Below are 15,752 nucleotides of genomic sequence, written 5' to 3' on the forward strand. Positions count from 1 at the left end.
AGTGTATCTGGGACCAATCATTTCCAACTGAAAATGATTTCCCTTCCAAAAATTGCAAATTCTTCTTTGCTAAGGCCTAAACCAAAAATGCTGGATGTCAGAATATTTAACTGATCCGACAATAGCATCCTTTTAGGCTTGTGAGTACTGTGAGTATCCATAAATAGACAAGCCCTAGCCAGTTAATTCAGTTGAGTAATGAATGAACGTCACAATCTCGAGTTCTGTCATTGAAGAGGTTAAGTATAGCAATTATAATAGTACCTATTTATTAGATGCTTACTAAATGCTGAAGAAATTTAGTAAAGATTCAGTAGAGATTTTAAGAAGTATAACTGGCCTACCATAAAGACCCTAGCAAGACCCTTGCTAGAAGGACTATCTCAAACCCCCTATCATTAACTGAATGGCCAGAAAAAGCAGAGCTCTTTCCTCCCTTGTGATGCCCCACCCCATAAAAATGATACCATAAACTAGGTGGACATTAGATACAAAGCAGTAGAAAAAGCATTCCAAAGCATTAATTGCACCCAAACTCATGTTGAAAAGATAAATCAGTGTTTTCTTACCTGCCAACCCAGTCTACAGCCAGACCTTCTGCATTTGGTAGATTGTCCCTCATGACTGTCTCCCTGTTGGTCCCATTCAGAAACATTCTCTCAAGGACTCTCCTCTGTACATCAAACCAGTACAATCTCTTTTCTACGCGGTCAAAATCCATTGCCACAACGTTGCTCAGACCTTGCAGAATGAGGGAGTAAAACTGGCCATCTAAAGTTAGATTTCTCAAATAATATCGGTTGCTAAAAATGAGAAAGGGTGTGATGTCACTGTTCTGCCGACAACTCTTTCCATCAGATTCGCGGATGTAGCCTGGGGCACACTTGCAAATGTAGGAGCCCTCTGTGTTCTCACACATCTGGCTACAGACAGAGGGCATCTCCTTGCACTCATCGATATCATCACAAGACCGCTTGTCAGACATAAGCTTATAACCAGGATTACAAGAACAATAGAAACTGGTTTGGGTGTCTGTGCATTTGTGATCACAGCGACTGATTGAAGGGTCGTTGCACTCATTAATGCCTAAAGACAAAAGGGAGTTTATTAAAGAACCTAAAATGTCAGCAACAGGTCTCGCATAATGGTCCAAAGTTAACATTTCTGCTGGACAGTGCCAATTCTTAATATATCACGATAAAATCCACAGTTTATTCAAAAGTCACTATTTTTCCACTTCTTCCCCAACTTAGTCCTTCAACTAGTAGTTTTAGCAGTTAATACTTTAACTTCTAATCCTATGCCTGCTAACCTTCTCTTAACCAAGAAGGTAAAATGGCAGAAGAAAGGAGCGTAAGAGCAGAAGAACCAGCGAGGGTGTACTGGGAAAACAGCCCCATCTCCAGAAAAAGAAATGCTTTGTTTCCTAGCATCTTTCATTCTGTGGCACAACTACTTTCCACCAACTCACCAAAGTGATGTCACTGAGTTTGGAAGTCATGCACACACTTGGCTCTTATGAGATGGCATGACTCAGCCCACTGGTTACTGGGCCTGGCTCACCCATAAAATGAGAATTCCTTTTAAAAAAATGGGACAGCCTTTGCCTGGTCCTATGAAACATAGCCAAGCTTACCCAAACACAGGAAGGAGATTTTGGTTAAGAAGTAATGGATCAAATTACTTCACAAACTGCATTATCAGGCCTCTTTCTGCTGCTAATTTGATCCCAAGCAATTTATTTCACATCTATGGGCTACCATTTTACTATTTGCGAAAAGATTTACAAAATCACTAGAATGGTGATGATGGTAGCACAACATTGTGAATGTAATTCACAGCACTGAATTATATATGTGAATGTGGGGAAATTTTAGCTTGTATATATGTTACTCGAATTAAAAAAAACAACAACATAGGACTGTACTACACAATGGTGAACCCTATTGTAAATGAAGGACTATAGTTAATAGTACATTTATAAGAATGCTCTTTCCTGGAACTGCACAACACAATGGACCCTAAGTTAAACCATGGCCTGCAGTCAATACCACAATTATGTTTTTTCATCAATTGTAACAAAGGTACTATACCAACGCAAGCTGTTAATAATAGGGTGATATATGAGAACCCTGGTATTTTATGAATGATTTCCCTGTAAACCCACAACTTTTCTTAAAAAAAAAAAAAAAACACTAGGACTCCTTCTGGCTTTCTGTCCTCTCAGTACAAAGTCAAGGTTTAGTGGGTTGGAAGAGACACAATGAGATGCTAGTCTGAAAATTTTGTACAGCTACTTCACACATACCAAGGAGTCCTTGCCTTCTGATTCACAAGCAATAGTAATTTTCTGATAGATTTGAACATCTTGATATATTGAGATCTCATATGCAGTTTCCCCTTTTTCCTTTTCCCAAATCTTCTTACCACATCCTCTTTCATCAGTGTCATCACCACAGTCATCTATGTGGTTGCAGATCTTCTCCATCTCAATGCAGTGTCCATTGTCACACCTGAACTGATGAGGAGGGCATGTGGGTTCTGGGGTGCTACACAGGTGCTCCAGCTCATCAGATTCATCTCCACAGTCATTATCGCCATCACAAGTGTAAGCCTTAGGAATGCAGCGCCCATTCTGACAGGTAAACTGAGTCTCACTGCAGGTTGGGTACGAGCACTCCCTCTCATCGCTGTAGTCACCGCAGTCGTTGCGCCAGTCACACCTGTGTTTTGAGACCCAATTGGGGCTAGGTCAACCATTTCAACAGCATGATCAAGAGTTCCCTCAGGTCCCTCTCCCCTAGCATTAGAAGAATGTAACATACTTCTCCAGGTGCATTGTAGCCACTATGCCTAATAGGTAAGACAGTCCTGCTCCTCCATGGACACTTGAGGTTTACAGGGAAATCTTTTAATACCCAATTCACCTGAACGTGTTACGGATGCACAGTCCATTACGACAAGTGAATTCATTTGCAGAGCAAGTTCTCCTGGTACAATTCTGATTCTCATCATCCGCGTCAGAACAATCTGCCTCACCATCACAGACCCAGAATCGGGGAATGCACCTTCTGGAGGAAGATTTGCTGTGTTCACAGAAAAACTCGGAACTCGAACAAGTTCTAGTCTCTAAAACAAAGAATCAAAGACCATATGAGAGCTCATTCTAGCAGTCAAACTCACTCTCATCCATTATTTCTCTTGCTTTATGTTACTCAACATCTTAAGGGATAAAAGGAAATGGGAGGAAAACAGGTAGCCAAATCACATTGCTCTGACAATTGTAGATCATAACAAAAATACATTTAGGACCTTGGATTTTTCATAAGATAAACATAAAAAGCCATCCTGCTTAGTTTTCCATAAAATTAATGCACAACCATTCTGAACCCCTTACAGCTTCAGAAAAAACACTCATATCTTCTTATCTGGATACCAAAAATGCCTTTTGGTAACATTTTTTTAGTTCACAAAATGTAAACTCATATAACACATATGATCAAGCATGATGTGAGATAACTGGATGGCTCAATGTCATAAGAACTAGAAAGAAAAGAGCTAGGGCTTCAAACGTTTTCACTCCAATTTACTGCCAAATATAGCTTTGGTATCTATATTGAATTAGGGTAGATAGGAGAGACTAGAGTTGCCGGAAACCATGACATTGAGAGGAAAGAGATGCCACAGAATAAAAGAACAGGCATTGTCCCACACTTATTGTGGGTAAATGAAGAAACAGAAGGAGGGAGATTTTGTGACAGGAGAAGGGAGAATAGAGCCGGTCATAATCAACATGTGCAGCTGCCAAACACCTGTTTCCATGGATAGAGCACATGTTGGGGTATGAACCACTGACGTGAGGTTACAGTAAATGTCAGTGAACTCTTCTGTGGCAACTTAGCTAAAGATTCCATGCTCTCTTAGTAATGAACAATGATATTTGCTTAAAAGGAATAATCCCCCAAGTGAGAGCTCTAAGCTAATAAATGGGACTGGGAGGCTCAGATAGTTGCTACACTTACCGGCTCTACACTTTGCATTCTACAAATGCAAGAGATGAAAGTAAATATAAAATTTTAAAGCATTTAAGGGGATAGCAAACAATGCCAGAGTGAAAAACATTTGGTCAGTGTACATTCAGCCCTAATGTGTTTCTCCAGAATGTGACTATACAGAGGAACTCACTGGCTTCACTTACCACACTGGTGCCTTTCATCTTCATCACTCCTGTCCCCACAGTCGTTATCACCGTCACAGATCCAATCACTTGGGATGCACCTCCGGTTATCACACGTGAACTGCTGACTTGGGCATGTTCGACTGTGGTACTCTGAGATAAAAAGCACTATTGGTTATCTGGCTTTTTTCCCTCAGCATGATCTAACGTGCTGAACTGTGGTCAAAAGGGAACATTCTATGCATGATATTTTTGTAAATCTACAACTCATCTTTGAAAATTATGAATAAAAGTCATTGTTGAAAGGAAAAAGCACTTAGTGAAATTTTAGAAACTGTGAAAGAAGCCTGCTGTGGTTGGGTTGTCTAGGAAACTTGGAACTGCAAGGTCCTCCAAGGAGACACACGTCAGTGAGCAATGCTTTTCCCAAGAGGATATACCTACTATTTCACATCTGCTTTTCTTCCAAAGCCAAACCACCCACTCCCAGTACTCCCAACTGGCCATTTCCCTGCCCTTTTCCCCTTTCTCCATAGCAATTACATACTATACAATTAACTTATTTTTTTGTATGCATTGTCTCCCGTCGCTAGAATAAGCTAGAACATGAGCTTCTGTCTTATTCACTAACGTAGCCCAAGTGCCTAAAACATAGTAGGTGCTCAAAAATAAACGATTTAAAGTAGCAAATAATCCTACATAATCGTATACAACTAATCAAGCTGTTCATAAACCCGAGGCCCCCTCAAAATTAGCCTAAGACAAAACAACATTTTATTTAAACGTTAAAACACTGAACAATGATAACTGTAGGAGAAACTGGACACAAAAGAAATGTACGCTGATAAAGCCTTTTAAAGAGACATATCCCCTTTCACATATTGCAATGAGGGGAGGATGTTTATTCAGCAATAGTTTTATAGTGAAAAACAGGAAATATCACTAGGAAAGGGTTAAAAACCCATGGAGCATCCATGATTTTAAAAAAAAATAGCAATATAGAAGCTCTTTACGTAAAAAAAATGTGCAAGTTATAGTAAGGGTAAATAGCAGCTTCCAAATACAACTGCCTTCAGGAATACACTGAAGAGCTCAGATGACCAGGGGGCCCTACCTCATAAGCCAGCACAGTGAGAGAACAGGAAGAGGTCGTGTGGCCATAATCTGCTCCTGTCTCAGGTATGTGATGACTCCAATCCCTGTCATATCCTCCCACAGACTTACGGGAGGCCAAATTTAGAAATTCATACAAGCCAGGTAGAGTACAAGGTGGATCCACCAACATACTTATCAGCTATCAATCAGCAACTTCCGTAACCTGATCAGCTCCCCACACAGTGCCTTTAATGAACATCTGCTGAGTGCAAACATTCAGCAGCTATGGTTAGAAGAGTGGGGTTTTCTAGCTGCATTGTAATAGTTTGATGCTTATTTCTCACCACAAGAGGCAGGTTCATCAGAGCCATCAGAACAATCTCTTTCTTCATCACAATACCAATGACCAGGAATGCAGCGCCCAGATGTGCACCGGAAATCACTGACAGCGCACGTCTGAGAGGCTGAAGGAAAGAAAGAAGGTAAAATCTATGAGCAAAAAACATTTGTTCCCATCAGCCTTAATCTCTGAAGTTGCCAAGAAAGGAAGACTGGGGATGGGAAGTGGCATTTTTTTATCTTTGCATTGGGAAGGAGGGGTATTGGGTATGCTCTTATTCATCCTTGTAATATGGGACCTTTGTTTGAACAAAGATGCTTTTCTTGGTAGCCCTAAAGTCAGGTGTATGTTCCTAAATTCCTAAATTTGTAAATTACGCAGCTATTTACATTAATGGCTTAATGATGCTAAATATGAAATAAAATAAAATAAAATTCAAACGTACCTCTAAGGCATCCAGCCAGAGAAACAAGAGAAGGAGCTTAACCTGCCCCTCCAAATGGCCTACCATATCTACTTACAAGGTCAATTGGAGATGACAAATTCAAACTAGCCCAAACACTCAAGATATACATCCTTGTAGGAAGGATGAAAGAAAGAGAAGCAGGTCTGTCTTACTGACCACAATACGTGGGGTTTTCATCACTCATATCTCCACAGTCATTGTCTCCATCACACAAGTAACGATGAAAGATACACACATTTGTATTCTGACATTTCACGTATCCAGGTTGGCAAGTGAAATCAGCTAGGAAAAAACAACCAGATAAACATTCACAACACTTTCATCAAATATACCATAAAGAAAGATCTATTGCAGAACCAAAGCCACCTGAAGGGAGTCATGATCATTGACAATATGGCACTCTATAAATTCCCAGGGGTTGGGGAAGTAGCCTGATTTGTCTGTTTTCATTAATAGCATCAACAAGAGTTTTGGTTAAATAAACCGTGGCATACCCATGCAATGGTGTACCATAGAGCTATAAAAGGAAGAAAAGAAATATGCCTATAAAATCTAAGTGAAAAACCTGTAACCTTATATTTAAAAGAGAAATATAAATATAAATTCATTTTCTTTCTTGAAAACAAGCTATACCCACTGTCCAATGAAAACCAAATTGGAATTGGATATCCTCCTTGGAGAAGTAGCTAATTCCAGGTCTGAGACAAGAAATGTGTGAGAACTAAATGTGGTTATGACAAAAGAATACAAGTGGCAACTTGAAAGGGCTCCCACTGGCCTAATGCTCATTCATCACCATTACACTGAAAATTAGCAAATGGAAAGAACAGATTCTACGTTACAGAAATGTATTTCACGGAAAGCTTGAAAACAATCAAATCTGGTAGACATACAAGCAAAGGAGAAAATGTTCAATGGTTGTACACATCCATCAATTTCAGTGAACAATTTAAATATTAGATAGTTTTTCTATTAAAAGTCTCTCACGATCTGAGACATCAGACCCCAAAGCACAATAGTCCTTAAAATGTACTTACGGCAGTTTTTCTCATCTGAAGTGCCATTATCATGGCAGTCGTTTATACCATTGCAGACATGCTGAAGAGATATGCACCTTCCATTATTGCAAGTAAATTCCGTGGTGGAGTTACAGTTCCTGAACTGGCATCCTATCTCATCACTATTGTCACCGCAGTCGTTGTAGTGATCACAGCGAAAATGGTATTGGACACATCGCCCGTTGTCACAGGTGAAGTCTGTTGGCGAGCAGGTGTGAAACGCTAAAAGAATGAAAAGACATTGAAGAAACCTCTCAAAGCATCAGCCTACTTTCTAAAAAGATACAATCAAATAAAATGGACACCTTCAAAGGCAAAAATGACCACAAAACGGACTGCATGCAAAGTAAGATAACACTTTTAAATTTTAAATCAGAGTAAGTAAACTATGTCATATACAAATCTAAACTTCTAGTTCTTACATGGTCTGCTAGAAGAAAGTAACTGACTGAGAAAGTCCACTGTGCATTACCCTATACAGGTGGAATTTCAGGATTGGGAGTGAATTCAATAAAATTATTAGATCAATGGCATGAATGAGTAATTTCTAGTATGAAAGGTAATAAAATGATAACAATCCCCTATTGGAGCCCTCGGCCTTACCCTGGATTCACAAGAACCCTAGTAAGCTCCATTGTACAGATATGCCTGGGGACCCAAGGTTTAGTAACTTGCCCAGGGCTTTGCAGACTGTAAATGGTACCTGTGCTTCCTACGAATCCACAAAATACATGAGCTTACATGTGATTGAACAGAAATGCAGCCTGCATTTCTGCAGAGGTTTTCTCTGCTCCAACAGGAGGATGAGGCACAAATTTCAAACCCAGTCACACACAACAGGATTCTGAACTAAACACTTGGCACAAAGATGCCATTAGCATCCAACTCACCACAGACAATTTCCAGCTCCTCACTGCCATCGCCACAGTCATCATGGTTGTCGCATATCCACTGCTCAGAGATGCAGTGCCCATTGAAGCAGGTGAATTGGGACCCATTACACCGGCTGCCACTGTCCACAATGCAGTGCTTGTTGTTGTTGGCCAAATACCAATGGCCCTCAGAAGGGCACTGGCACTCGGCCCCATTAGGACCTGAAAACGCAAAAGATTTGTGTGGCAAACATTCGCATTTTCTGCTTCAGAACAGCACTTGCAACAGCTACGTTAAACGCTCTGTAAGACAAGCTGTGGATATTCTGCCCATCAACTTTATTGCATATATGTACAAAAGTTACAGGTTGTATATATAAATGATTAAATATAAAAAAAAAATCCTTGGGACTGTACAACACAGTGATTCCCTAAAGTAAATGAGACTATAGTTAATAGCACAATTATCAATTACAACAAATGTACGGGACTGAATACATTTCATTCATGATTTTTCCATAAACCTATAACTTCTCCTATAAAAAATAAGAAAAGGACCACCACCAATTTCTAATACATGTGGATAATTCACCCTAATTTTTCATCTACACTTAAACAATAGCAATGATTCTCCTTTCTCAGCAAAATTTGCAAAGCAATGGGTATCAAAAGTCATGTTTCCCTATGAGTTTGAAAACACCATGAAGTATATAATCGCATTTTAAAATGCCTGTAAAATGGTATCTCTCAAGTGGAATAACTGAATCCTTTTGTAAGGAAAGTAAGCCTATTTAAAGTCATGAAATGTAGCAGTCCAAAGCTGCTTAGTTTCCACCTCCACCAAGTACTCTAAAGGGCTCCATATAGAAAAGAAACCGTCCTCTCAAAAGAGACACCCCCAAATCTACCATATGGTTTAACCTGAAATAAAGGAGAATTGGGATTCTTTTTCCACTTGTTAGAGCTGAATATTCCCTCAGGCTTCCCTACCAGCTGTCATCATTTTTACTCTCCACGTATGGCTCTTCATGTGCAAGGCCTTACCTGGTGCACAGATGTGACTGCAGCCCCCATTAAACTGGCTGCAAGGATTGCTACACTGCTGTTGCTGGCCCTTATCACGAATATGAATAGCCGTAGGCTGCCTGGGCAAATTCATGGTCATCACCATCTGACCCGACCCATCGTATTTGTTAGCTCGGTAAATTCCTTTTGTGAACAAGTCAGTCCAGTAAATATACTGCCCATAGACAGTCAAGGCAAAAGGATGTAACATTGTGCTGACAACAACTTCACGGTCCATGCCCGTTAGAGTGCAGCGCTCGATCTTCCTCCTAAAAATGAAGTAAAAAAATGCCTGAGCCCAATCATTGTTTCACACAAGCCCCCAACTTTCAAGTGAGGCATTTCACAGCTAAAAATCTTTCCTCTGGTGATGGGAGGTCTTATTTTCTTATCAAACAATGTCCTTGACTTCCAAATGTTAATATAACCTACAGGTAATGCTACAGAAGGAACCAGGATGACACTAGAAATGGGAGAACATTATGAAATAATCTGTGTGAACCACGGAACTCAGCAAAGCATGGAACTTAGCAGAGAGCAGACAGTCAATAAAATGTAAATTATCTTTCCCTTCCGACTCTCTTAGTAAATATAAAAATCAAAAATGTAATTAGCACCTTACAGTGTTCACGTAGAACCACATCTTTATTTAGAAAAGAAACATTGCTGCTTCATTTCAAATGAGATAATGAAGAAAAGGTCAGGTTGTGCACAATCTCAAGACCAAAATCATTTAAGGAAAATAAAGAAGAAAATTTGAGTTCAATAATTGACCAAAAACTTTTAGAAATATTGTGACACTGAAAGGAAAGCCCCAGAGAAAACTTAGTGTGCATTTAAAAGCCATTCATTGCCTCTTTGTTGCTCAGATGTGGCCCTGTCTCTCTAGCTAAGCCAACTTGAAAGGTGAAATCACTGCCCTCCCCACTACGTGGGATCAGACACCCAGGGGAGTGAATCTCCCTGGCAACGTGGAATATGACTCCCGGGGAGGAATGTAGACCCGGCATCATGGGACGGAGAACATCTTCTTGACCAAAAGGGGGATGTGAAAGGAAATGAAATAAGCTTCAGTGGCAGAGAGAATCCAAAAGGAGCCGAGAGGTCACTCTGGTGGGCACTCTTATGCACACTTTAGACAACCCTTTTTAGGTTCTAAAGAATTGGGGTAGCTGGTGGTGGATACCTGAAACTATCAAACTACAACCCAGAACCCATGAATCTCGAAGACAGTTGTATAAAAATGTAGCTTATGAGGGGTGACAAGGGGATTGGGAAAGCCATAAGGACCACACTCCACTTTGTCTAGTTTATGGATGGATGAGTAGAAAAATAGGGGAAGGAAACAAACAGACAAAGGTACCCAGTGTTCTTTTTTACTTCAATTGCTCTTTTTCACTCTAAGTATTATTCTTGTTATTCTTGTGTGTGTGCTAATGAAGGTGTTAGGGATTGATTTGGGTGATGAATGTACAACTATGTAATGGTACTGTGAACAATCGAAAGTACGATTTGTTTTGTATGACTGCGTGGTATATGAATATATCTCAATAAAATGAAGATTAAAAAAAAAAAAAAAGCCATTCATATCTTATACTAGTTACATGGCCTGTGGATTACATTTGTAGTTATACTCATCTACTAATGCATCATCGGAGTATGCTGCAGAAAAATTATGATGCAGCTATGTCCACCAATATAGTTCCAAAAACTGAGATTCTAAATTTTAGCCACATCTATTTGGTATATGACATTTTCATGATACTATGCAAAGCCCTTCTCTTCAGAAGTTGGGGGAAGAAGGCACAAGTATCCAAAGACACATACAGACTGGCATCTGCCCAGTAGAGAAGTTTCTCCTCAAAGTCCAGAGTGAGCCCATTGGGCCAGACCAGGCTGCTGTTGACAATTTGTGCCCGGAAGTTCCCCCCCAGCGTGGCTCTCTCAATCTTAGGAGTGTTGCCCCAGTCAGTCCAGTACATGTACCTAGGCGGCCAAAAAGAGTCATAATTAATTCACAGCAAGGGACCTTAAATTCCTTTTCATGTAAAACATGTTAGCATCGTTTAATTGGCTACTGCATTCCAACCCACACAACTTCTCCAAAAGGATCAAAGGGAGATGTGCACTGCACCTCCTTCTAAAGTTAAAAAAAAACAAAACAAAAATCACTCAGTGCTCTTTCCCCCTGAAACTGTAGCCATAATGTTAGAAACCCATAAACACTAGCTCTCTATGAACATTATATAGTTTCAGGCTGCTCTCCCTCCAAAAAAATATGCACAGGTCAAAATGACATACCCTTGGCAAACATCTAATGCAATATTTCTTGGTCTTGGAACACGGGCTATCACAGTATGCTGAGACCCATCCACGGCCATGGAGTTAATTGTTTGGTTGAGGAAATCACTGTAATAAATTCTGTTATTGATCCAATCGAAGGCAATGCCATCAGCAATCCCTATATCTGGACACACGACGGCATACACAAACACACACAAAGGCATTAGATTCTCAATGTGCATTTGAGAACTACTTGCCCCATCCATGAATATTGACCCCATTTGGAGGGCACCTACCTGAAGCAATGACTGTTGCAGAATGGATCCCTGAAAACAGGTTGATATAGGAAATCTGGCCATGTCCATGTCCATTTTGTGTAAAGTAGATTCTATTATTTATACTGTCATATTCCAGGTCTGCAATAGTGCTTTCTACCTGTATTGCACTGAATGGTGGGCTGTGGTTTTCGGGGTCCAAGTGTAGGCTTCTTAAGGAATTCTCCAAGGCATAGATAAGGAAATTTTCTGTTGAAATGGCACAGCTCTTCCCATCACCTTGCAGGGTCCCAAAGGCACAGCCACATTTGGGGGCCTGCAATCCAGGCATAGCAAAGCAGAAATGGGAGCACCCACCATTATTTTCCAAGCAAGGGTTGTTGTTGACCTCTGCTGGTGATCGAGGCTGGACCTGGGGGTCAAACATGGTCACATCTCGTAGCAAATTGATATTGTCCCTTAACACTCTTGGCAGCTCTGTGTTACCTGGTTGTTTGCTAGCTTGGAAGATTTTTTTCAAATTTCTGTCTACCCATATAATAGAATTTCCAAAAACAGTGATGCCAAAAGGAGTTGGGTATTGACTGCCATAACGAATCATTTCAGATGGACCCCCATTAAGATGGACCCTTGCAATTATATCTAAAGAATCATCAACCCAATAAATGAAGCCAGTGCTACGGTCCATAGCCAAACCCCGTGGTGTGACAATGCCTGTTGATACGAGCACAGTCCGATTAGTACAGTCAAGTAAGGCACGTTCAATCTTTGGGTTCTGTCCATAGTCAGCCCAGAAGATGTATCGGTTCTTGGGATCTACTATAATATGTCTGGGCATATCCACTGTGGTTTTAAGGAGAACACGGCGGTGGGTGGTATTAATCCTCAGAACTTCTACCAGGGTTTCAGACCGAAAAGCGTTGGTGAAATAAAGATTTCCTGCAGGAAAATGAAAGAGCATGCTAATGAACGGAAAGGAAAAAAAAAAAAAAAAAGAGGATACCTTTTCAAATTAGAACAAAACATGCAAGGTTGAGATTTGGCTCAGTATATGTTTCTAATGTCTGTGTAGACAGCTCTGGGTACAGAGTCTTCAAGGTCTCTACCACCTAAGGTCTGTGGTTGAGTGATAACTCCACCTTTATATCCAGGCATACCTATTTGGAATTCTATAATTTTGAGCTTATACCCAATTCTCCTCTAGAGAAATCAAGCAGATATGGAAATTTTTACTGATTAATTCTTTTTTCTTTATCTACTTCTAATGCAACAAATGCTGAATTAATCCAGGTCTGCAATTTTATCCTGCAAAGGGGCAGACAGTAAACACTTATACTTTGTGGGCCAGATGATTTTTGTAGCAACTACTCAACATCCTTGGAACATGAAAGCAGCCATAGACAAAACACAGGCATGGCTGTGCTACAAGAAACAAAAACAGGCAGTGGGCTATATCTGGCCTACAGGCTATAGACAGCTTGTCCCCTGCTTTATCTATACTGTCTGAAATGATTTAGTAAACGTGTAATCTAGAAAAACATTTCTGTAGCACTTGTAGTTAATAAGATGACGGAGGTGCAACTCAAAAAGGCTTTTGAATAAAATTGCTATACAGCTTACCTACCTGCTATCCAATCCACTGCAATACCCCGGACTCCATTTTCTCCTATCCCAGTTGTAACGATATTTGTAAAAGAAGACCCATCTGGTTTGATTCTACGGATTGCATTCAGAAATACAACAGAGTTGCTGAAATCACACCAATAAATAAAACCAGAATGCACATCAACATCCACATGCAGCGCATTTCGACCTGGAACATTAGAGAAAAAGCCATTAGACTGTACCCTAGCAGGAACTAAAACATCTTCTAAATTTTGCCTTTCCTCTCACATCCACATTCCCAACCCCATTCTCTGACCATCCCCCCACCACAAAACAAAACAATTTGTTTCCCAGTTGCAATGAGCACTCCTACCACAGATCTTGGTTTCTAAATACCATTTCCCAATCTAAGGAATCAGAGATCCCGGGAGAAATGGCTTATTGTAGGTCTGGGATAGGGATGGTACAAGGTGAGCCAGGAGCCCCTTATTGTCTCAAAAAGCAAACACTAATGGGACAGGATACAGGCAGCCACTTGTACCCTTTGTGATGCTAGTAAACTCTTAGCTCCTATTGTGGTATGTGGGCCTAGAACCCTTTTTAGTTCATCTATACATTCAGAATACTGTCATTAAGGAACAGCTAATACTGTTATTTCATTATACCCTCTATCCTAAATCTCCACTAACAGTGAGAAACAGGGCACACTACGCCAGCTCATGCTATATTTCACATTGCGTAAGGCCTGCAGCTCTCAGTGTGGTCTGTGACCAGCAGCAGCATGCCCTGGGGACTTGTAAAGAATACAGGTTACTGCCTCTGGGGGTGGGATCCAGAACAGCCCTCCTGTTTTATTTATTTCATGCTAGCACCAGATGGAGGCAAAACTTACTTGTATTGGTGTTGACATACCTTGGCCTGCCACTGGCACCATGGCTTCTCCGTGATCTGACAAATCCAAGCTAAAGCCTTTAATTGCAGTGAGCATTGAAACAACAATGAAAGAGCTATGTGGAGAGCAGGTCCGATTATCAGGATTGAGTATAAATCCACTGGCACAGGCGCAAGAGAACAACCCTCCTGGCACAGGCAGGCAAATCTGCTGACAGGCATTCACGTTGTTGCTACAGCCATTTGTGGAATCTGCAGAGTCTAAATGACATAAAAATCAATTAACAACAACCATATAGTATCCGAGTTAAAATCCTATATCGGAGAGACTAGATGATGATGAGAGACTACATAATCAACGAATGAGATGGTCAAACAGGATCCTAAATAAGCATTTTATTTTCACAAGTATAAAAATTAAATACTCATTTGAAACACCTAGGTATAAGGCAGGAAACAAACTTTGATTAGAAACTAAAAACTATAAAAATGAGTGATAAGGAAAAAGAATAGGAATCTTGCCTTTCAGATTATTTACATAAATTTCAACTTGTATTCATGTGGGCATGTGTGCTTAAATATGTAGGTCTGTAGATGTGTACATTGTACACTCACGCATGTGTATGTTTCAGCAACAAATACTTACTACGCCTGTGATAAATTCGAAGGCATCTGAGATTTGGGACATTATCTCTCAAGACTATTTTGTTATTCCCAGTGTTCTTGTCAACTCGTTCAATGGTCTCATAGTCATAGTCAGCATAATAAAGGAAGGAATCATAGACTGCAATTCCCCACGGATGGGAAAGGTGGTGTACCAGGATCATTCGATTTGTGCCATCCACGTTTCCTCTCTCAATCTAAAGGACCAGAAATATTAGTTTAGCTGATTCATAGTGAAATATTCTCCTAATAACAAACCTGCACATGTATATAGCACTGTATTCTTTGTAGAGCTATTTTCAGATTTGATAGTCACAACTCCACTGGGCAGAAAGTACGAAAAGCAAATATCATTGTTGCTCGTTTCACTGCTCAACTAGGTCAAAGGACTAAACCTCCTTTGTAATAGTCTAGTCTAACTGTGGGCCATTAAACAGTAGCTGATTGATCTTGTGTTGTTAACAAGCCTTAATCAAATGACTTAGGCATAATGGAAAAGAAATCACAAGAATGAAGTTCCCATGAGGAACGACAAGCCCCTGTACCAGGACCTGACAAACGAGGTCTGGCTCACTGCCTCCTGGACAAGGAAGACTGATACAAGGAAACCAGTTACAAGAGTGAGGCTGGCTGGCCCTAGAAGTTCCAGGAGGCTAGAGGATAAGCGACATAAATGGAGGGGAGTTACAGAGGGAGCGGCCAAGGTCAGATTAGCTGACCAAACACAGCTGCTCCACCAGGCCAGCGTTGTAAACTGAGCTTGATCAAGCTTCTGTGTTGTTGACATGTGGACAAATGAAAATAAGTTCAATAATGAGGGCCAGTGGGCTATTTCGAGGGCTGCAGCCACAGACAGGGCTGGAGAAAAGAGGCTAGGATGGTGGAAGTGGCAGAGAAATGCTGAGAAAGGCTGAGGAAGAATTGCCAGAATTTTCTGGTGATTAAATGAGGGGAGGGAAGGT

General features: G+C 40.5%; 1 protein-coding gene across 3 annotated transcripts in view; it reads right to left on the reverse strand.

The window, feature by feature from the left end:
• Positions 1–15,752, reverse strand: part of LRP2 (LDL receptor related protein 2) — a 140,350-nt gene that overhangs the window by 43,204 nt on the left and 81,394 nt on the right. For all 3 annotated transcript variants that reach the window (XM_037848924.1, XM_037848923.1, XM_037848926.1), the window contains 15 exons: positions 14,774–14,987; positions 14,149–14,388; positions 13,256–13,444; positions 11,653–12,570; positions 11,375–11,540; positions 10,901–11,059; positions 9,053–9,342; positions 8,027–8,230; positions 7,116–7,358; positions 6,235–6,360; positions 5,617–5,736; positions 4,199–4,330; positions 2,928–3,129; positions 2,428–2,723; positions 570–1,086 (listed from right to left, as the gene is read on the reverse strand). In XM_037848924.1, coding sequence (XP_037704852.1) covers positions 570–1,086; positions 2,428–2,723; positions 2,928–3,129; positions 4,199–4,330; positions 5,617–5,736; positions 6,235–6,360; positions 7,116–7,358; positions 8,027–8,230; positions 9,053–9,342; positions 10,901–11,059; positions 11,375–11,540; positions 11,653–12,570; positions 13,256–13,444; positions 14,149–14,388; positions 14,774–14,987 — 4,016 coding nt within the window. The remainder of the gene's footprint in view (positions 1–569; positions 1,087–2,427; positions 2,724–2,927; positions 3,130–4,198; positions 4,331–5,616; positions 5,737–6,234; positions 6,361–7,115; positions 7,359–8,026; positions 8,231–9,052; positions 9,343–10,900; positions 11,060–11,374; positions 11,541–11,652; positions 12,571–13,255; positions 13,445–14,148; positions 14,389–14,773; positions 14,988–15,752) is intronic.

This window comes from Choloepus didactylus, chromosome 9 (assembly GCF_015220235.1).
Source record: "Choloepus didactylus isolate mChoDid1 chromosome 9, mChoDid1.pri, whole genome shotgun sequence".
Taxonomy (NCBI): domain Eukaryota; kingdom Metazoa; phylum Chordata; class Mammalia; order Pilosa; family Megalonychidae; genus Choloepus; species Choloepus didactylus.